Raw genomic sequence first — 22,841 nt, forward strand, 5'->3', positions numbered from 1 at the left:
AAAAAAATGATAGGATTGTATGTTGGAAAGAAAGGCGTAGAATAGTATGTTCAAACAGGTATGTTATATTATTACAAAAAAAAGCATAGAATAGTATGTTTAAAAAAAGACATGGTAGAAAAAATGAATACACACACACTGTGCTGCTGTTTAAGGATTGTATTTGTAGAAAGTTCAAGGTAACCAGAACATCAGCAAGTGCACTTCAGTTATCACATTCACAGTTTTGTGGCACAAATGAACTGGTGCAGGAGACTTTCCAGATTGTTCTCTGTTCGCTATTTCACGACTCACCAAGAGACAGGTGTGACTAAAGATTTTTGACTAGCTGTGTTCATTCACAGCAGCGTCCGGGCATGAGATGAATATGAATACACACACACACACACACACCAACAACCTACTGGTTATTTGTAATGTGTATTTTCCAGGAAAGATAAAACATATTTGTCATCCAGACAGTGGAAAAAAAAAATGAAGGGTGTGATTGGGTTTTTGGCAAGTCACATCTTCTTGCAAATGATGGCTTTACTCACACACTTTTACAAAGGGTAACATTGAAATGAAAACCCTGTAATCCATGGCTGCCTTCATAGCAAACAGAAACATGGATTGTGGCATGAGCAAAAAGGCTTCTATGCCAGAGGAAGTCACACAGACACAGCGTTGACCACATTACAGATATTGCACTTTTCAAAGCATTGCTACAGGCAGAGAGAAAAGCAATGTTTCCAGAGAGGACATGCCTGGGCCAGTCTGACTAAATACATTTGCAAGATAAACTAATTAAAAAGTTTCCTGTCATTTAACTGTTTGTGACATGAGATGACTTGACCTGGCACGTTTTCTGGGAAAAGGAAGTCAATCATTTGGCTTAATCATAGGGTTGACAGAAACTCAATTCTGAGATCGTTATTCCCTCAGCCAATGAGATTATGTCTTGCTTGTCTGCTTGTCTGTTTGTCTTTCTGGAGGTTGTCGGAAAACATTTGAATAAATGAACAGCCTCATTTTGTAGGTACGAATAGTGCCAAATGATATAATCCTTTAGAAACCTGAAAAGAAATGTTTCAGTCATTGTACAGAGATGTGAAAATAATAATTTATTTATTTACTTTAAACACTTAAAGTTTACTTTCTTCAAAAATATATATATTTTTAAATTGCACTAGATTCAACTTTTCCAATTAAAATCATGTCATTGGAGATGATTTAACTCCTAGTTTCAACATAGATTATTATGGGCTTCCACCCATTTCACATTACCCTCCATAACATCGTATCACTTTAAAAAAGACTCGTAAAGATATCGTTTTTAAAATTCCATGCATTTTTCTGTCTTGTCAAAACATGGCTATACGCAGTAGAACACCCCATGAGCTGACTTTGAAGTTTAACATCCCCTCTAGACTTTGAAGGCTGTATGAAAGGAACAACTTACTGATATTTCCCCCAGCAGAGGCCATTAATAAACATTTTCCTACACGAGCCTCTGTGTTCGCCCTAATGTCAATTCTGTCACTCTGCTGAACAAGGCCCTGCAGTGGAGAGGCCTGTCGGAGGAGTAACCCCTGGACGAGCTAACAAGGGGAGCTCTGAGAGGGGCCGCGCTGAGCCGGACCCTGCCCCACCACAGCTATGTGGCTGTTTGTTCAGCCTACCTGCCCACAGCTAAATACAGACAGTGATAGAGGAGGGATGGCAACACACTTTCACTGGAATCAAGGAGAGACGGCTGCTTTTCTGGAAATGACTCAGATGTACTTTCAAGATAGAGTCCCCGATTGTGTGTCACAGATAGAACAAGCCCAGGCAATGGCTTTAGAGTTAGAGTTGAACCTCACAGAGGAGAACAACATGACGCTTTTTGAATTGTCTGGAAGATTTCTGTTTGGCATGTGCAAAAGCAAAAACAGCAACTTTCCATGCAGAAAGGAATCCCTTCTTTCATATAAAATACATTTATCACAGGCCCTTACTGACACACACAATAAATACTTTTATGCACCAACATACATAAATAAAAGCCATCCAGAGATATTCTACTGCTTTGAATGAATCTGCTGTGTTCAGGTTCACAGTCAGCACATTCACCCGACCAGAGGAGAACCTGCTCCTCCCAAAGTGTCACTTGGATTTATGGCTCATTGGTTCTCAGAAGAATAAGCCACGGGATATATTTGACTGTAGTGGGCACCGGGGGTGCTGGTGGGGCAGAATTCTCAAATCTCACATCCACAGGTGAAGGAAGACAAAGATAAAAGTCAAAGAAACGTTTGTTCAATTTGACGAAGCAATTTCTAGGCGAGAAACGCAAGGAACTGAATACAAAATAAATATTGGGTTCTAAATTAACCTAAAGCCCCCCCCCCCCCCCCCCATCAGAAAGGACTTGTTTGTGTCACCTGGAATGGTTCTAACACATTTTGTGAAGAACCAGTCTGCTCTTTGTTCTGCTTGACGTCAGAACAATACACTCTTTCACACTAGAAAGCAAACTGACAAGTGTTACAGATGCTTGGCAAACGGTCTTTTGGTTCCATTTGCTTTTGGTTCCAAACCAGAGTCTTTCTCCACAGCTGTTTCTTTCCGAGGGTCTTAGTGACAAGCCAGAGCGTGTGATGGACTACTCTGGGCAGAGATGGCAACCGAAACGTGCAACACGATCATCACAAACTGAAACTCTGAAGGGAAAACCATCAGACTGATGTCAACGCTCTCATCCCCCCCCCCCTCATCAAGTCCTGAGGTACTCTGGTGTGGAGTAGTTGAAGAGCAGGAAGTCCATGCGATACAGGTTGAACAGTTTCTTCTGGTAGAAAGGGCTGATGTGCTTGAAGTAGCGTGCGGCCATGTTGCCATCAGTCCTGGTGCTTTTCCCAGACGTGGGAAACTGAAGCGTTCCCTCCACCCCGGCCAGGCTGAGCACGGCCTGGGCGTCCGGCTCCAGGGTCTCGTACTTCCCCACCACGTCGTAGTGGATGAGGCAGGGGTGGCAGAGCGAGTGCACCCGCTCCCAGTGCTCGTTAAAGGGTTCCTCCCGCTGGGTCCGGGGGTCCACGAGGTACTGGACAAACTCGTGGAATAAAACGTTATTTCCTTTCTGAATCTCCTCTGGATCCGGTTCGGGCCGGTGCCGGCGGATGATCTTGGTTCCGTAGCGCCGGTGGAACGCTGTGTTGTAGCTCCGGGTGAACTTGTTGCGGTACGCCGACACCAGGCGCTCGAAGGGGTCCCGCACGAAGATGAACTTGAGGTAGCTGCGGAGGCGTCGGTTGATCTCGGGGACGGAGAACTCGGAGAGCGTGCGGAGGTTCCCCGCCACATGGGCCTCGTTGGCAGGGATGGAGAGGGGGTCCGTGTAGCGGCCGTCACTGGTGAGGACCATCAGGACTCGCTTCCAATTGGTGCAGGCTACCTGGGGGGGGACAACAAGAGAGGGAGATTATCTTTCAAGCCAAAATACACACTAGTGAAATGATTTAGCTATTAGCATAAATGTTTTCATTATATTATCATCACACTTACAATTATAACACAAATCAAAGTACAGAAACAATAAATATAAATACCAGTACATTTATCAGTAAGACTATAATATTACAAGTCATTTAAAAAAAAAAATAACAGTCAATTTAATGGTGGCAAGACTGGTAGCTAAATATACATTTTTTGCACCATGGGAATAATAAAGAAAGTCTGTGACACGTCTTTAAATAATAAATAACACCTTTTTCTATGATTTCTAAGCAGATCTTTATCTGTGGTGAACATCAGAGTGAATATCCCCCCTCCAAAAATGTGAAAAATGACGATGGATTCTAAAATGTGTCGGAGCTTTTTGAGGCTAAACAGCAATAATGAACTTCCATTAGTTTTTTGAACATCTGCATGCAGCGGTGTCTTTCATCTCATGTCTTTGCCTCACATCTCCCCGTCCCCCCTTCATCTCTCCCCCTCTGTCTAGAATCCCAGATGCACTTCTTAATCTCACTGTCACCAACCTTGGGTACGTAGCAGTAGATGAGGCTGTGTTTATCATCCACAATGAGGTGTTTGAGGTCCTCGGGGGAAAGCACTTGGCGCTTCCTGGTGTGGCTCAGACACGCCTGCTCCAGCAGCTCCCTGCGACCTTGGAGCGACCTCTGAGCCGCCAGGAGCTCCAGCTGCTTGTGATGTGATCAGGGCGAGGAATGGGTCCAAATGGGGAATTGAGGGAGGAGGGGGAAGCAGAAATAGAAAAACCTTTTCAATTTGTTGCAGAAATGTTGTGCGCCCAAAGAAACTCATACGACTAGACATCAGGGTGCTTATCACAACACACATTCAGGGGATTTCTTTTCCAAGCAGATTTCTCCTTTGTCTTAAAATATCTTACAAAAAAAGCATTTGTAGCTTTTCTGACCGATTTTTAGATCTGCTCGGCTCTTCAGGGAAATACCTGGCTGTTTAACTGCTCAATGTTCACCAGCTATAACTAATGGCGCATTTCCACTACACGGCCTCGCTCGGCCCCGCTCGGTATGGCTAGGCCTCGTTAGGACTGGCTCACTTTATGGCGCATTTCCATTACAGTTTAGGAACTGGGGCAGTATCTATAGTAACGCAGTGTAGGCGGAGCCGTGACGTGATCTTCAGAGATCCCCAGAAAAACAACATCAGCCGTTAGCTGTTAGCACTCAGAGCTCACAGCTCCTCATATATGTTCAGAAACTAGACAAAAGTTAAACAAGTACAAACCACAGACTGCCTGTGTCATGGTGAATACAGTCGCTGCTTTATTTATGTCTGTATAGGCCGTTGTTGTGAGTGTGGACGGTCGGAGCATATACTGCGTTAGCTTAGCCAATCTCCATTTAGAAAACACGCATTTTAAAAGGTTTTTCCCCTGCCGTCTGTCTGCAGACTTGTCAAAGCATTAATTCATGGTTTTTACTAACCGGTATCAGTATGTTGTTACTTCGGCATCATTTTGAAACGTGTATTACAATTAAATCACGGTCAAATATGTCCATCTTGTTGTAGTTGTAGCCCCCTTGCCAGCGATGCTCTCTCTAGTTTAGCATACTCAGCCCGACTCAGCCTCGTTGTCTCTGGCCCTAGACCCACGATTTTATGAGGCCAGAAAAACTGTGAATTAGGACCCGCCGGCCGGTACTAGGCCAAGTGGAAACGCAACCAAAGACGGGCCGCTGACGTCACAGCCCTCTTAAACCGTGCTCCGCGCTGTAGTGGAAACGCACCATATGTCTGCTGCTTGTTGGCAGGTAGTGTACAGTGGGGTTCAAAGCTAAAGAGGGGTTACTTTAAGAATGTATGCTGTCTCAATTACTATTTTTTTTTCTAATCGTTTATTTGAACCAGGACAGTGCACATCGATGAACACTTTAAAACAAAATAATGCTTACAAGCGTAAATAAGCCGGATTTTAGCTTTGAGCTAATTTCCATCCGTAGTCCCGTCACATACAACATATAAGAACATGACATTTATATACATAGCAAAAATAAATACATGATATGTAGAAAGAGCATGAGCAGCATAAGCATTTACCACAAGGCAGTACAATGTAGCAGCTACGATATATAAAGTGCAGGAGAAGATAAAAGTGCTACATAAAGTGCAAGAGGAGATGCCCCTGTATTAAAGTGCATTTAGCGGTGATTGCACGTCTGTTTGTTGCTCAACCATTCTTTGAGTTGACCTTTAAAACTATTGAGAGTGGGACAATCCCGTATCTCAGTTGGGAGGCTATTCCACAATGAGCCGCCTTTAATGGAAAGGACATTTTGTCCAAAAGTTGTCCGTCTATGGTGGACTTCACAGTCTCCTCTGGTTTCTGACCTAGTGCAGCGTCCAGTGTGTTTTTTGTGGATGAATTCCCCTAAGAGGGGGGGGGGGGGGGGGGGGGGGGGGGGGGGGTTGGGGGGGGGGGGGGGGGGGGGGGGGGGGGGGGGGGCAGTCCATGTAAACATTTATAAATAAAACACATACTTTTAAAAGACTTAAAATGGTCAAAACTCAAGAAATGGTGTTTCTCAAGGATGGTACAGTGGTGGTATGAACACCTTGATAGCTCTCTTGGCTGTTCTATGGGTTTCAGGTTTGTGGCACAAGCAAACGACCAGTTTGTCAAACAGTATTCAATGTGGGATAGAATCATACAGTGGAGGTATGACTTTGCAGCACTGACAGTTAAGAAAGGTCTAATTTGTTTAACATTTTGCAAGATGAATTTAATAGTATTGGATACTTTCTTGATATGTTTCTTAAAAGTCAAGTTCAAGTCCATTTACATGTTAAAAGACGTAATCACTAACCCAATCTGTCCATCACAATTTAAAAGTAATGTGACCTGATTACTTTCCTTTACTTTTGGATGTCCTCAAAATGAAATGTAATGTAAATAAATACAAGAGAAAATAAACGTTACTTACTTTAACTCAAATCAAACACAGTATTTTTGTTTAAGCAGGTGAAAAAGTAAAGGGGGCTTCTTAATCTGGCAGAGCTGGCGTTATAGCTGCCTGTTTGCCCCCCCCCCCCCCCTGTAACTTTGGCCAGATGGTAATAATCTCACAAAAATCACACTGGTGCTACTTATTCCCCTCAAGTGTCCACCTACTGCATTTAAATATATAAATACAAGATAAAAAAAAAATATATATTTTAAATAACGAAGAATGAAAGTAGCCTAAATTAAAACCAAAAAGAAAATAAGGCAGTACCTTTAGCTGTATTATATTGATTTTAATTGTATCACTTTTTTATTTTCAATTGAAATGTATTGTAACATTGTAATCCTATTTATTCCTTTTTTCTTTTTAAATGTACCAGTAATCTGATAGTTAAAAAATGTTTTATGTAACTTTAAGGGAATACAGAAATGTAGAGACATTTCAGTCTTGACTTAAAGGTGGGGTAGGTAAGTTTGAGAAACCGGCTCGAGATCGCTAGAATTAAAAAATACACAACCAGAGAAAATCTGCCACTTCCTTACAGAGCCCCTCCTCCAACACACGAACGCGCACATGACCAATGAGGGCACGAGATAAGTCTGTGCACAGATGGAAGGCTGACAGGCAGGTAGGCCATCCAATTGGTCGTGCTTTTTACAGTATTACGGCTTCCACAGATGACATTTTTGTATGGATTTTTTGTCAAAGCACTAAAGATATTCATTGCTATCGGGATGTTAAGAGCATTCCATGGAATATAACAAAAAGTGTATCTCGAGCCGGTTTCTCAAACTTACCTACCCTACCTTTAAGTGGTAGTCTATTATTCAACCTTTAAAAAGCAGTTTTGGCAAACATATTATTTCTGTGTGTGTTAGGGCTGTCCCGAATACCATTTTTCGGGCTCCGGATATTCGGTGCGCAGGGGGGTGCGCGTAGTAATCAGCAGCGAACCGCTTCAACACGTGTATTTCGGTTTATTCACGGCATTCATTTTGTTATTCTACAGTATTGTTGTTTTATAGTTATTTGTTCATGTATATAACCCAATTTGTGTTCTTTGAAATTGAAAAGGATATTGCATTGTGTTTGTTACTTTCGTTGCAGTTGTATATGTCTTAAGTGTCATTTGGCTTGGCTTCCTATTTTGTATGGACATGCTTTTATTTTGAAGGAGAGTTAGCGCTGTTGACAGGAAGTTGTTGTTGCTATGGAAACAACGTGACGGAGATTAACAGAGAAAGGTCATATCTACATATAAAGACGGAGAAATTAAACAATAACGTTTATGGTTAAGTGTTAGCACCCCCCGAAGAGGCACAAGCTCCTATGTTGATATTGGAGATTTCAAATAAATTCAAATAAAAATGAATATCCGAATAACGAAATTGAAACCCGAATAGTACTCCAACGAACCAATATTTGGATATTCGGGTACAGCCCTAGTGTGTGTGTGTGTGTGTGTGTGTGTGTGTGTGTGTGTGTGTGTGTGTGTGTGTGAGACTGTGTTCTCACCTGGTCTCCATTGTAGAGAGTCTGCAGTGGACTCCTCCTACTTTTCCCTGGTCTGCTGTCTGTGTTCACACCAGGTTCTACAAAGAAAGACAACAATACAAATCCCAATTCAACAGAATAGTTCAACTATTTCCATCAGTCCTGTTCATTTCTTACTTTTCCACAGGCTTGACGTAATGAATTGGATACAGTCATTCTGTGTCATGTGTTATCAGATGCTTTGTCACCACTGATTCAAGTCTGAACACTCTACTTTAGAAGAAACTGTTCTTTCTTTACAATGTGTCATATTTTAGTACAGAGGTTCAAATTACACTTTAAAGATGTCCGTATCATTCAGAGCCAAGTTTCCAACCCTTTGTCATGACGTGATCCTCCCTCCTTTCATTTATAGATGCCATAGGAACAGTGTGTTCTCTTTGTAACTCTTACATAAGTTACATGTCTCCCCTTCAGCTCTCTCTTTGTTCTAACATATTGCAAGCCTTTAGGACATCTAATAGCACAGCAAATTCACTTTGGGGCACAGTCAAGACAAAAAAAGTTTTGGAGAACATTCAAAACCAATTATTTTAAACATAACAAAACCAAAATATGATAAAAATGCATGGCTGATTAGCTGTGGGTTCGAACTACGCCCGGCTGCACATCCTGCATCTGTAATGATGGAGCAGGCGGCTCAGCTCGTGTGAGGACGTTTTCAATATCTGTCCGGAGACCTTAGGCGCTTTCACACCGCAGTACTTTTCCCACTTTAGTTCCGATATAGTTCCGAAATGTCGCGTTCACACCAAAAAAATCCGGAACTAAAATCAGAACCTTTTTTACCCCCTTTTTCGTGGGAGAAAAAGGTTCCTATGTCTGATTGGCTGAGCGGATTGCAAACCACGCCCCGTAAAACTCCCAAAAAGTTTTGTGAAGCCGCCATTTTAATATCCTCGCATTAGCATTATTAGCATTAGCATTAGCCCAGCACACAAACGCAGAGAGACTAACTTATGGCAACACAAAAGAAAACATGGGAGCGGTGGAGATGAGGAGGTGTCGGCGTTCTGGCGATTTACTCGGAAGGCTTCAGTAGAAGCTGCTGGGAGTCCCAGCAGCTTCTACTGAAGCCAGTCCCCAACTCCGGGGACTTCCGGCCGGGGACTTCGGGTGGCAGTATACGCCGTGAAGTTGTTTGCGGCCTGCCAGTAAACTCAAAGCAGAAGAAGAAGTGACGTCAGCGGCTTCATTTGCCTAATCCTCCCCCAGGGACTTATTCCGTTGTGAACGCGATCTGTACTTAGTTCATGAGAACTAAAGAGTTCTCATGAACTAAGTCCTCATGAACCTTTGTGGGAAAAGTACTGCGGTGTGAAAGCGCCTCTTGTTATCATCTCTCCTCCCTCCTCTAGCCTCTATAAACACATATGTCCTCTCCTTCCATACCCCTCCCCCCTTCCTCCTTCCTCCTTCTCCTCCCCCTCTCCTGTTCCCACCCAGGGCCTGATGCCAGTCAGTGTTTGGGTTACAAAAAAAGTTATTTGTTTTACACATGTGGCTCAACAATCTATAGGGTATACCAGGCTGGAATGAGATGAAGATGGAGGTGGAGAGAGATGGGAATGTGCTTTATGGAATGTTAGCAGGAGGGAATCTACTTGAAAGAAGACGCATGGAATGACAGGGAGAAAATGGCATACCATCATATGGAAAGCATATCAGTCAGCAAAAAAAGGGCAAGTTAGAGGGCTATGCTATAGAAACCAGAAGGAGACACAACTTATTCTCTCAAACTTTTTTTGAGACACTATGGTTAACAAAAGGATTCAAATCAGACTGTAAATCCTATCTACTTCCTGATATTTTGAGGAAGTGAAAAAGGAGAACAGCTTGGTGACTGAGCACATGGAGTGTAGTAGAAGTGGATCTGAGCTAGACGGTGAGACTGAAAGTGTCGTGATGCAGCCGCTCTGCCTCAGCTCACATGAATCCTCCACTTCCTCTGGGTGAATCTGTGCCACATCATCCAATCACGCAGAGATAGACATGTAAGTCCTGCTGGACCATGTTGAAAGCTCTACTGGATACACATGAAACCCATATCTTAGGTTGTGTATGGAAGCAGGGCACGCAAACAGTAACATGTCATGCTATGTTGGCACAGTATTAGGATGTAAAAACCCTAATCATGCGTAGAAATCAGACACTCTTCAGTTCCAGGTGGAGCTGAATATAGAGGGAGAGGTGTCTGAGCTCTCAGTCAACAGCCCTGCAGTGCACATTAGAAGCAGCTACAGTAAGCTTTCCACAAACTCAGGAAGCTTCCTCTGAAAGCTGGAAAGTAGGTCACTTGTGGAAGCTCTGCTCATATTAATGGTTTATTGTCTGCTTTGGGAGAGGAAACATTCATTATCTCTCAAGGGAAAGATGTTAGAGTGGCAAAGTATTTACAGAGATAGTTTGTCAACTAAAAGTGCCTCAATATGATAACTTTTACAAGTTGTTCAGAAAGGACTGTAGTTTAATGCAAAACTCAGTACACATGTTATGTGTATGCGCTCTAAAAACAGGTGAAAAGGTAAAAGAGGTGCTGCACAGGCAGTATTAGACAAATAAAAAACCTTTTTGAACATTAAAGCATGTAAACACAAAATACAAATATGAACCCTGAACCATAATGTGTGCTAGGGCTGCTCGATTATGGCAAAAATCATAATCTCGATTATTTGGGTCAATAATTGATATCACGATTATTAAAAACGATTATCCATTTACTTTGAAAACATCCATTTATTGAAGAAAAAAAAGTGAACAGTATGTTTTTAACAGTTGCTTACCCTGAACTTTAAGTATAATTCAACTAAAAAAAAAAGAAAAAAAAAATTGTTTTATTTCGATTATGTTGTTTTCATAATCGTTACAAGCCAAATCGTAATTGCGATTTAAATACGATTAATTGAGCAGCCCTAATGTGTGCCCTTTAAAAACACAGACACTGTTTAAGCTATGCTAACGGTATGACTCTAGAGAGGACAGATTGAAACATCTCATCAGCTGATGGATTGTCAGAAATTCATGGTCCCCAGTGGGCACAGCCTACTGACCCTAATGATCCCATGAGCTTTCATATAAAACCATCATCAGGTCATCATTTGACTCCGCCCAACGCTTTTGGCAAGACTCAGCTGTGCTTTGTGTAAGGTGCTACTTTACCAATGTTTGCATCCTCCAAGATGGTGACCGTGGTAAAAATGATACCAGCTAAACATCGCAATTAAGCATCGTCACTGTGATCTTAGCATGCTGATGTTAGCATTTAGCTCAAAGCATCACTGGGCATAAGTACAGCCTCACAGAGCCGTTAGCATAACTTAATTAGGGATACAACCTCTCAATGTGTGAGTGTTTACATGGGTGTGAATGTGAAAGCATGTTGAGGGGAGCATGCTGTCACACACGTCCATGGGCTCTGGTTTAAAGAAATACTTTAAATAGATCTAAAGTCATTCTACTGATACCTCACTTGAATTCTAACAGCCTATACGAGGTATCTGTGTTGTACATAGGGTTGCAAAGGGGCGGAACATTTCTGGTACATTTCCATGGGAAGTTAAGCTGGGGAATTTGGGAAATATTCCATATTGGAAACCTTCCATGGGAATAATGGGAACTAACTGGGAATTGAGGGTGATGTAATCTAATTGTGTCATATCCAAGCATAAATATAAACATTTTGTTTTGTCATAAGAAAACATCCATGCAAAATGATACAATTAAAAAACATGACATTTCAACAGATTTATTTGTAAGTAGAACAGAACGAGTTTTAATTATTTTATTGAACAATCATTTGTTTCATTGAAGAACAAAAACATGAATGTTGAGTTAAATATTACTCATCCCCCCAACCCCACTCATTCAAAAATGAACAAAAATGCACCCCCCATCCAAAAATCCCCACAAGAAATCATGTGTGCATGTGATGGAGGAATGCACAGTGCCTGTAGGGCAGGGGTGGGGAACCTTTTTCCTCTCAAGGGCCATTTCAATTGTTTCAACATCCTCCGAGGGCCGTACAAATGATTGACCTCTGCTTAAAAATACTAAAATCACAGCCCATTCATTTCACATTTCTTTCATGCTGTGCAAAGAAAAAGCAACCTCTTAATCCAGATATCTTACTCCTGCATGCATTCACGTGCACGGTGTGGCATGACCACCAAAACAGAAAGATATGGACACAAGATGTGTGCAAATGTATTTAGTTTCCTATCCATGTGAACATGATTGAAGTGGGGGGAACCTAACCTCCTCTAGGGGGGTCCGGGGGGCATGCTCCTCCGGGAAGATGTTTTTAAATGTTGAAGTTAAAAGCATCAATCTGGTGCACTTTGAGAGCACCATTAAGAGATCTATGGATACACCTCTCAACATCCATATGAAACAGAACTGTAAGCAGATTTATTTTTCTTTATGGATATTTTACAAATCACTCTCCTTTCAAACTGTATTCTTGTTTATTAATAACAACTTTTTTTTTACTGTCATATAGTATTTTATACCTGTTTACTTTATTCTCTTATTTTTTTATAACTATAATGATCATATAAAGATGTGCCTTTACCTCACTGGTTGTAGAAAAAGCTTCTTATATTCGTTAGCATAGCTAGCTAACCAGATGCTAATAATAACAAAGTTATTGACTGTATGATCAGTATGACAGATGAACAGATCGCCACTGGGCTTTCAACTAAAGACACAGCAAAAACTAGCATGTGTACGGCTCCTTTTGGGTACTGCAATTTCTGAAGTGCCGGAGCAGCGTTCTGGTGCTCTCCGTCAGAACTACACCCCTGTCAGACGAGACATATACAACGTGATGACATGTTAGGCTCGTGTTGTGTTCAAGGACCCTGACCTTGGCCAGGAAAAACAGGCACTCTCTTGTTTAATTATTTTGCGGTCTAGATTTCTGTAATTTTTTGCATGTGTTTATAAATTACCTCGAGGGCCTTATCAAATGGTCTCGCGGGCCCGGGGACCGGAGGTTCCCCACCCCTGCTGTAGGGGGTGTGGTCTCAATAGCCATGCAGTAAACAGTGTGCTATGTGCATGTGATTGAGGAATGGCATGGATATTCAAGTGTACTTGAATGGCATCTGTTTGTTTTAGTCAAGATTATGCTCAAATATACTTTCCCCAACTATATGTAAGTTCCCTAAGAGCCAACCTTCAATTTAGAAAATTCCCAGTTTATCCCCGTTTATTCCCATAAATTCCCATCTTTGAAAATTCCCGGAATTTTGCAACCCTAGTTGTACATACTAATAAAAAAGACTTGAAATGTTCTCTTTCATTAGCAGCTATCTCTCGCCAGCACTCGCTCTGTGACATGTGTTCTATCACCACTTCCTCTCAGGCCCAGGAAGTGACACATTTTGCTGACGGTTGAATAGCAGCAGCAGTGTTACTACAAACGCACTTACAGGCCCACATTGAACTTTCTGATGTTATATTCACAGACAAACAAGGTTCCATTAACCCTGTAAACTCTACTGGTGCATTATAAACAGACAGCACTATCTCATCAGTTGACAGAAGGTGAAAACGTTTATGGAGAACTATTATAAAATGCATTCACTGTGTGTGGGCCCAATGCATGCACCTTTTTTCAAAACAAATCTCTGCCATCTGCTATCGGCGGACAAAAATCCCACTTTAAAAAAAGAAAGTTTCCTCTAATGCCCTCTGGGATCATGGTGTACAGCAAAGAGGATTCTGTGGCACCAACACTGTAAATATTTACTTAAAGAGGTCAAATTACACTTAATTGCACTTGAAATGAAGGACTGCGTTCATGAGGGCCACATAATGGAAGTTTCCACAAGCTGAAAGAAAACCTGAATGTAAAAGGCAGATTCACTGAGAGAAACTAAAAGTCACAACACAACTGATAACAGGAAGAGACATCGGGGTCATCAGGATTAACACAGCCGCCAGACTTTCTGTTTTTGTTTTGAGCGTAGCTTGATTCACTTGTGAATGTCACACCATCAACACGCTCAGAGAGCACATGGTGCTAATTAGACCGACAACATGAGGCGTCTTTACGATCACTCATCTCCTTTGTTGTGGTGAGGCAGTTCCAGTTTAACATCACCCTCCATATGTTAAGTTGCACAGTTCAAATAAAGACACTTCCAACTAAAATATTGCTTGAACAGATTTAAGGATGAAGTTACTACACCAACCAGCTAATTCCACACTTGGTATGATATCACAGCTCAAACTGACCGGAGATACATCTGCAGGCCCCTCTAATTCTCCTTAACACTAAAAGGCTTCAGTTTGATGGATTATGGGTTTACTCCGATAGATTTGACATGAAGGTAGTAATGTGAGGCCTTAACACACTTGGGTTATTATTCACCACTGTATACAGCATGCATGTAGGGGCCAGGATGAGAGGGGCCAAAGGGGATAAGGTGACTAGGAGAGTACATCATGTGTGTAGACTTGCTGGGCAGTATGGGAAAACAATTTAATATAATACAAGTTCCGTTTCAGCTGATACTCATAATATACATCAAAGCACTATTTCTGTCGAGCTCAACAACTGCCTTGAAAGAAGCCCTGTCTTTGGTTTTCCCTTTCCTGTAGTATGTTATTTAGGTTTTGTGCATGTAAATAGTCTGCAAAGGCTCAAATCCCAGTGTTTCCTCCGGAGTGACTTCCGTAACAAAATGGCATCATTATGCAACACTAGCACTACTATTGGCTTGCTCCAACACATGGCACATGATAGGCTAAAGAGCGGGTCATCTCTAAGCGGTTGATCAATCTCAACAGAGCTCGCCAGCTAACCAATCAGAGCAGACTGGGCTCTGGTTTCAGACAGAGGGTGAAAAGCGAGCGGCAGTTCTCTGGGAGAAAATGCCGTGTTGATGCCAAACTGGTTAAAGATGATAGAAACAAGTAACTCAAATAACCACTCGATACAACCAAGTTATGCAGAAGACCATCTCTGAACACACAACACGTGGAACCCTGAAGCAGAAGGGCTACAGCAGCAGAAGACCACACGGGGGGCCACTCCTGTCAGCTAGGAACAGGAAACTGAGGCTACAATTTGCACGGGCTCACCAAACTTTGACAATAGAAGATTGGAAAAATGTTGCCTGGTCTGATGAGTCTTGGTTTATGCTGCGATTTTCGGACAGTAGGGTCAGAATTTGGCGTAAATATCATAGCCTTGTATTAACGGTTCAGGCTGGTGTTGGTGGTGTAATGGTGTGGGCGATATTTTCTTGGCATCCTTTAGGCTCCTTAGTACCAATTGAGCATTGTTTAAAAGCCACAGCCTACCTGAGTAACTGTTTCTGATCATAGCCATCTCTTTATGACCACAGTGTACCCATCGTCTGATGGCTACTTCCAGCAGGATAACGCGCCATGTCCCAAAGCTCAATTCATCTCCAACTGATTTGAGCTTTCTGTTGAGGCCAATCAGGCCTTTACAATGCCAAAGAATTGGCAAGTTTAAAAAGAAAGATGACAGCCAGAAGGATTAACGATGTACAAGATATAACATGTAAAAGAGATGAACAAGTAGTCTTTTTAGAATAAATAGCCAGCAGGTGTAGCATGTGGTGAGCAGCACTCTCCAAAGAGCTGTGGGCATTGTGGGGGCCATTATAATAGAGGCTATACATATATATGTTTGTTTCACAACAGCTGCATTGATAGAAAAGTCAGATGGTCGTCAGCAACTTGCACGCTGCATAAAGTTGCGCTTTCAGGATTATACTTTGTTCTGTGTTTGGTGGTGAAAAAGCACGTTTGTTGGTAAATACATTTGTTCAATGACGATGATTACAATGTGTGTGCCTAAAGATTGTAAAATATAACATTTTTAATTTGTGCACTGACTGTATGTAGGACAAAGAAAGAAGCCAGCAGAGTGGATTCTGCTTTTGTTAACGGGAATGTAGAGCATCCGTGATATCTGGCAAAAACAATCTTCAAACACCTGTCATCCATCTGAGGCGGTTTATTTATTTATGTGTCATTCCGCTCAGGTTTAATGATTGTGTGACAAGAGTTTTTCCGGAACAATCTAGACCTCAAACATTGGCATGGTGTAGAGGCGAAATTGTGATAAAATGCCGTGAGCATTTCAACTTGATCAGACATTTCACTATGGTCTCCTATGGCTGGGAAAGAGAGAGAAGGGTGTTTCCCACCCTCGAGGATGTGAAGCCACGAAGCTTTGCCCAGCTAGTGGAGTGGAAAAGTTTGAGTGGGTGAATGTAGAGTAAACATCAACACCAACAGAGGATATGTGTGTGGTTCAGGAATTATGATTGGACCAAGAGTACGAATCCTGGTTGTGACCAGTGACAACACATATTAGCTCAGTATCAGCCATAATGCAAACAAAACATGACCCTAACCCTAACCCTAACAGCCATGATATATCATTAAATCTTAAGACAAGGATAAATAAATGAAGATACATTTAAGGTTGGTTAAAGATTGACATGTTTTACTTCTTCATTCATTCTGCTATTTATGTTGTTCTCGTAAAAAATGATAATCTTTTTGATGATCTGGATTAGGATAGAAAACGGTTTCCTGTGTCACCACTTTTAAATTAGCACTGTAAGCACAAGTGTGGATTTCGCTTTCTTTGTAAATGCTGACAAGGTCACCCCACCTTTGACAAGTGCACACACTGCACACCACCCTTTCACGCTGAGGTAAGATTCTTGGCATCGTAACATTTACCCTCAAACGTCACACAGCTGCTGAGTCAATGCAGCCACATAAAAGGAGTACTGAGAGGAAATAGAAACTGGGTTTTCATGTCTATTTTGGTTGAAATTATGATGTATTTAATAAGAGAGGACGGCTGAAAATAGAACATGTCAGAGGATTTTCCCTTCAAAATGTCACATTTGAGGGAGGATTTTTGGGGGAAATGTAACAATTAAGAAGTGATGGGAGCATGTTACTGGAACTACTCTGCAAACCTTTCATTTGCCAACATGCAAGAGGACATTTAAAATATTTTAACAGGGACAAAGGAGATAATGTTCCCCTTTTCCAAAACAGAAATATCCCAAAGTCCAATGTTTCTGGGCCCAAGTTTGGATAGAAGGGCAGTGATTATCGGGTCGAATTTCTCTTGCCCATTAGCTAAAACCATGTCAAAAACCTGCAGCATCGAGCACAGCAACAAACTACACCAACTTTAAATACACGCATGATCAATATCTGTTGAGATCTTAACCTGTCGTTAACTGGGTGATATGTGAGATGAAACTGATACTGATACTGCCTGAATTTCAACATAAATCAAATCAAAGAGAACTCTATAAGTCCAAGGCAACAATTTCAAATGTATTTTTTGCTGTTTCCTATAATAGAGTAATCAGGAAAACCGTCATATATTTAAATGTGTGAATTTGTATGTCGGAACCAGTCAATGTTTGGTTAAATTAATAATCAATCATAAAGAAAAGTTGTCGAAATTATTTCCGTTAGAAGACTCAAATTAATTGTCTTGTTTCAGCCCTACAATCCAATATGGCTGCTGTATATACTGTATAAATCCTCCATCACCTTGGGACCAGAGGTCGCATTAACCGAATATTTTCCGTCTATGACGGAAAAATCTGAAAGCAGTCTGTCATTTTGACAGATTAGAACAAACTCAGAACAGCGCCAAAGCTTCCCCGCAGCGAGGCTCCAGTGTTATGCCGTGTTATGCATGCCCGCCAAAAAGGAAATGATACCGTCTCCAAACCTAACTTTGCCGTGCAAATCAACTCGTCAGAGTTGTGTAAAGGCCGACGGGCAATACTGGATTTTGACGGAAATGTTACGATCCTGTCCGACGGGCAGCGAAAAAGTCAAGCGCAACCTCTGCTTGGGACATATGCTTTTTTTTTTTTTTAAGTCCTCAACACTGTGGACCTCAACAAAGCAAACCATATATATTTTTAAAACATCATTATAGAAGCATTACATAATGTTAGATGCACTTGGCCAGTGATTCTCGTCACATGGACATTGACTGGTTCACCGCAATTTCTAAATTGCACTAGCAATGTTGATTCTGCACAGGTAATTTATGCTATCAAAGAAACGGTCCATTATTGTCAAAAGGCTACAAGGGTTAGCCATGTTGCTAACCTTTGTGCACTCCTGCAGGCTGTAACTGCTACAGAATACTGAAACCTTGTTTCATGTTGCACTGTTGGAGGAGCCTGGGACTGAGGTTTCTCATTGCCATATGTACACTGTAGCTACTGTGCACGGGACAATAAAGCCTTGAATCTTGGTTTGGACTAAACATCATTCAATGGTCTATGTGTGCAGCATATTCAACACCAAGTGTTGTATCTTACTATCAAACACCAGTGTTTTCAATTACACAATCTCTCACATAAAGGAAGTAGAACAAAGGTTTTAATTAATTTCTGAATAAAACCAACTCAAATTCCTCAATAAATAAACAGTTAACACAGAAACAAATCTGACATGACTTACCTAATGAGTTTATAATAGTCTATTGGACTAAAAGTCCAATGTTTCCCTGAGGGCCAAACCCCTGGGTGTTGGCCCAGGAAGTCAGACAATTAGGGATGTCCCGATCCGATCACGTGATCGGGGATCGGAGCCGATCACGTGATTTTCACGTGATCGGGGATCGGGAGAAAAAAATCGGGGATCGGAATTTTTTTTTTTTTTTTTATAAAATATTTTTATACATTTTATTTAATGTTACAAAACAAAAATGACCATGTTCACGTCTTAAAGTCATCCTGAGGCCTTAGTTTTGGGTTAAAATTACACAACATCATGTATGTGTTGCTTCTTTTGGGCTTGTTTTCATAGACCTGGTTGCTTATTTCTCTCAAATCTGGCAACAGAGTGGGCGCAGTGTCTAATAGTAGCAGTAAGCTAACAAGAGGCTACGTTCAGCTGGTGACTCGGGAGTCGGGACAGAGAAAATGTCAGGAGTTTGGAAGTATTATAAAATTGAAAGCGAAGGCAGTGTAACAGCCAGATGCAATGTTTGCAAGGCGGAGGTTCCGCGTGGTGGAAAGAACAGAGCTACGTTCAACATGACCAATCTAATACAAACACCACCAACAACAACACGACGAGTACACAGCGGCCACTCAGGTAACGGCACTGAAACAACCGACACTTTCAGAGACTTTTAAAAGGAAAGAGAAACTACCCCAGAACAGTGAAAAGGCCAAAAAAATAACAGCCAAGATAGCTGAATTCATCGCGTTGGATGACCAGCCGTTATCTGTTACCTTTTTTTTCCTCTTAATGCATTGCATAAAGATCGGATCGGGAAAAATCGGTATCGGCAGATTGTCAAAATCAAATGATCGGAATCGGATCGGGAGCAAAAAAAGGTGATCGGGACATCCCTACAGACAATAGAATCACAACAATAATATAGACTGTGCTTCCTCTCCGGTATTAAACAGTAGGCTTAATTACGAGATTTTACTTTGAAGACAAGTGAACTGGAAACATGAGCACACTTTAAAATGATTCCTAGAAAGCCTGTGTTTATACTTTTCCCTTTAGTGCTTTTCATCAATCTGTATTGTTTTGCTCTGAGTTGCAGACTTCAAATACAAATAGTTCTGAATAAAACTTCTCATAACAAAGCCTGTTGATTGTCTTGAGTAATGGGGTTATGATTTTTGGAAATTGCTGTTGAGTTTTTCAAGTTTGTCCTTTTTGGAAGTTGGCGCACAACAGGCCAAACACCATGTAGTTCCATTATATTGAAATAAGAGAAGACATCTTTACAGACAATATTTCTAACACTGAGCAACTCACAACTGAACTGAGTCAATATTGATTAATAGCAGGTAAAAGGGAAAAAAATGCATCCTGGATTTTGGTGTGAACTGTTTATTTGAATGATGGTTGCACGAAAACAATTAAATTAACTAAATCAGATCAGAGGATGCTGCAGAGATTTGGCTTTTGTCATATTTGACCTTCACAGGTGACTGCATATCATCTTTGTATAGACTGGAACAGTCCCAGCAGTATCACAAGTAACATAACGCCAACCACAGAGTTAAGCTTATTACATTACAACGGGGTTCTCCACTCCATCCAAAATGAAGGTGACATTACTGGAAGGAAACGTACATCTCTTATCCTCTATAATCTGGGTGTTGGTTAAACACACTATGGAAATGCATTTTAAATGTGCAGTGTTAAAGGAAATAGACTTGTGACACATTATCATACAGTTTGTGGTTGTGACAACACGTCATACTCAAGATATTTCCATGAATTGTGATCATGAGGTGTTGTCGTGTTTCACATTTTTCAGACAGATACTATACTCTATTCATCACACTAACTTATCACTATAGCAGATAATACGTTATACAGGAGCTTTGACAGAAACGATCTGGATAGAATTAGAAATATGAACACCTAATGAATAACTTGTCATGGTTTAGGTGTATTTCATTATTCAAAGTCAAGACACATACGTTTTTGCAACAGATTATTCTAGTTAAGGACTACCGGCTGGTTCCTTATGCCATGATTTACTTCACTGTGCTGCAGTCAGATTTAAACAGGGTAGGAAGTGAGAAATGAAAGGGAGAACACAGAACTAAACAAGACATTTGGCGTTGGCTTCGACTTAAGATACACAGTAATTAAGGAAGTCCTGTGCTTTGTTGACATCCTGTGAATTGGTCCTCTCAAGTGTGGCTCCAACATGCTTTTCATGTGGCTCTCATGTCTACTGTAAAGCAGACAAGCCTGAACAGGTCACAAGCTAAGCTATAAGAGTAACATACACTCAGCTGCTGCAGGGGGTTCTAACATGTGTTGCTTATGGGTTGTTGGCTACATGCAGCTTGTGTGAATGACAACATTGTTCCATGTGTGGTGGACGGTGGGTGATAAAAGCTGATTTATTGATGTGGTTTTTAACTGTTAGATCATGTGATGAGTGCTGGAGACAATCACAGTGAAGTTATGGGTGTAATGATGATTGTCAATGTTTTACTATGTGAAGCTGTGAACTTATTATAACCTTGCCCTACAATATCACCAAATAATGGATACTGGTTTCTCCTCTGTGCAGTATTCTCTTCTTCCTTCTCTACTCCATACTATCCACAATGCTATCAATCATCTGTCTCCCTCTTTCTCCCTTTTGCTCCTACTCCTACAGTAGGTGTCTGCAGTCCCCTGAGAGGGGCAATCTGCCTTTCGATGTATATAAGGGGTTGGGCACAGGGAACAAAGGGAGAGGAGAGGTAAGAAGAGAGAGGAGGGTTAACGCACAGGAATGCAAGGGGTCGCTGGGAGGGGGGCTATCAAAACATCACACCGTTCACAGTGAGCTCATTCTTCATTTAACTTCAGAATCAGAATCAGAAACGGGTTTATTGCCAGGTAGGTTCACACATACGAGGAATTTGACTTGATGTCATGGTGCATACATAACATATAAAACAAAACATCTTTAAGGACACTGTAATACAATATAGTTAAATAGCAATAAAGCAGTAATTTACAGCGAAATGGAATGCAATGAGTTATAGAATATAAAACATGAAATATTAAATAAGTAAATGTGCAGTAAGCAGTATTTGAACATTGTGTGCATTAATGTAATGCACATGCTGTTCCACACAGCAGTTTAACACACACAGGTGTACCGGTAATGCTTTTTGTGGCCACATGATTGTTAGAACACTTATTTAAAGCCTGAATGCTGCATTAAAAGTGCATTCAGTACCACCGCACTGTTAACCACTTACTTCATCACTGTCAGTAGGTAGCTGTGTGGTGATTCTTATATGTTCATATAGCAACTTATTCTAGTGAAAACGACACTTCAGGCGAATAATCTTTCCATACTGTTAGTGTGGTTATTTCGGTCAGGAAGCGGAGTGTATGTGGGGTCATACCTGGCTTGGTGATGGTCTGAAAGTAAAGCACTAGAACGAAGAGCGAGCCGAGGCACGTCGCCATGAGCAGGCGTCCTCCTCTGGGCATCCTCATCCTGAAGCCGGGCTCAGCTAGCGGAGCCCCCGACCCCTCGTCGCTGCCACGAAACGTTTCATACGAGACCACCCGGCGGAGGATGCGAGACTCCCCCAGGAATAAGTACCTTATTCATCAATTATGGGCGACGAAAAAAACCAGGAGTCCATCCAGGGGTAACGTTAGCTGGACCTATTGAACGACCCAGCAATTAGCCTTTCATTGAAACGTGAGTGGGACGTAAATCCAGAACCGCCCGCTATGGTCTTTTTTTTTGGTAACGCTAACTTAATAATGATGACCAATTAAGCAAGGTCACCTAAGATAAATCATGTCGTGATGGTAAGTTCATATAAAAAAAACCAAAGCAAAAGTAAAAGGTATGGAGACAAATGTTGCTGCTCCTTAGCCCAAGTCGTTGGTGGTGACAAGAGTTTGTCGAAACTACACAAACTTTTTCTTCGCCAAACATGGACGGGGCACCGTGCCATGACGTCACGCCCCCTCCTCTCCCCGATTGCATGCTGCCTTCGAGGAGTGTCGGAAATGTTACAGGTGGTCTGAGAAAGTCGTATATTTCATTTGATTTATTCTCAGCTGTCCGATGTTGTCGTCGTTGATGTATAACATGTATGCAAGATGGAAATATGAAGGTTATTTTCAACGATAAAAATGTACCATGCCTCTACTGTTTAAGTCTTCGGCTTACCAGTATAGTTATTGAAATCAGAATGTTTGACACACGAGGAGCACATGAAGGCAGCATTGCAGTCGCTCAGAGAGAGATTTCAACATGAATTGAGTACAGCATGTCCTATCATA

At 41.5% G+C, this 22,841-nt stretch overlaps 1 protein-coding gene across 2 annotated transcripts; it reads right to left on the minus strand.

Moving 5' to 3' along the window:
• Positions 1-144: 144 nt before the first annotated feature.
• si:ch211-236h17.3 (carbohydrate sulfotransferase 11) lies at positions 145-22,470 on the minus strand. 2 transcript variants are annotated; one of them, XM_034145049.1, is made up of 4 exons: positions 21,944-22,470; positions 7,974-8,050; positions 4,005-4,166; positions 145-3,418 (listed from the first exon to the last, which is right to left on the minus strand). In XM_034145049.1, the coding sequence occupies exons 1-4, from the start codon at positions 22,035-22,037 to the stop codon at positions 2,738-2,740; spliced, it is 1,014 nt and encodes a 337-aa protein (XP_034000940.1). In that variant the 5' UTR covers positions 22,038-22,470; the 3' UTR covers positions 145-2,737. The 2 variants fall into 2 exon arrangements, with proteins under 2 accessions (XP_034000940.1, XP_034000939.1); XM_034145048.1 differs by having other exon boundaries at positions 4,005-4,169.
• Positions 22,471-22,841: the final 371 nt, after the last annotated feature.

The sequence above is a fragment of the Trematomus bernacchii genome, unplaced genomic scaffold (assembly GCF_902827165.1).
Source record: "Trematomus bernacchii unplaced genomic scaffold, fTreBer1.1, whole genome shotgun sequence".
Classification (NCBI taxonomy): Eukaryota; Metazoa; Chordata; class Actinopteri; order Perciformes; family Nototheniidae; genus Trematomus; species Trematomus bernacchii.

Coding starts and splice junctions, on each gene's coding strand:
- si:ch211-236h17.3 (XM_034145048.1), bottom strand. CDS start 22,037: ATGAGGATGCCCAGAGGAGGACGCCTGCTCATGGCGACGTGCCTCGGC. Junction 4,170..7,973: donor CTCTCTACAATGGAGACCAG/GTGAGAACACAG, acceptor TCACATCACAAG/CAGCTGGAGCTCCTGGCGGC. Junction 3,419..4,004: donor TCTACTGCTACGTACCCAAG/GTTGGTGACAGT, acceptor GTCCCCCCCCAG/GTAGCCTGCACCAATTGGAA.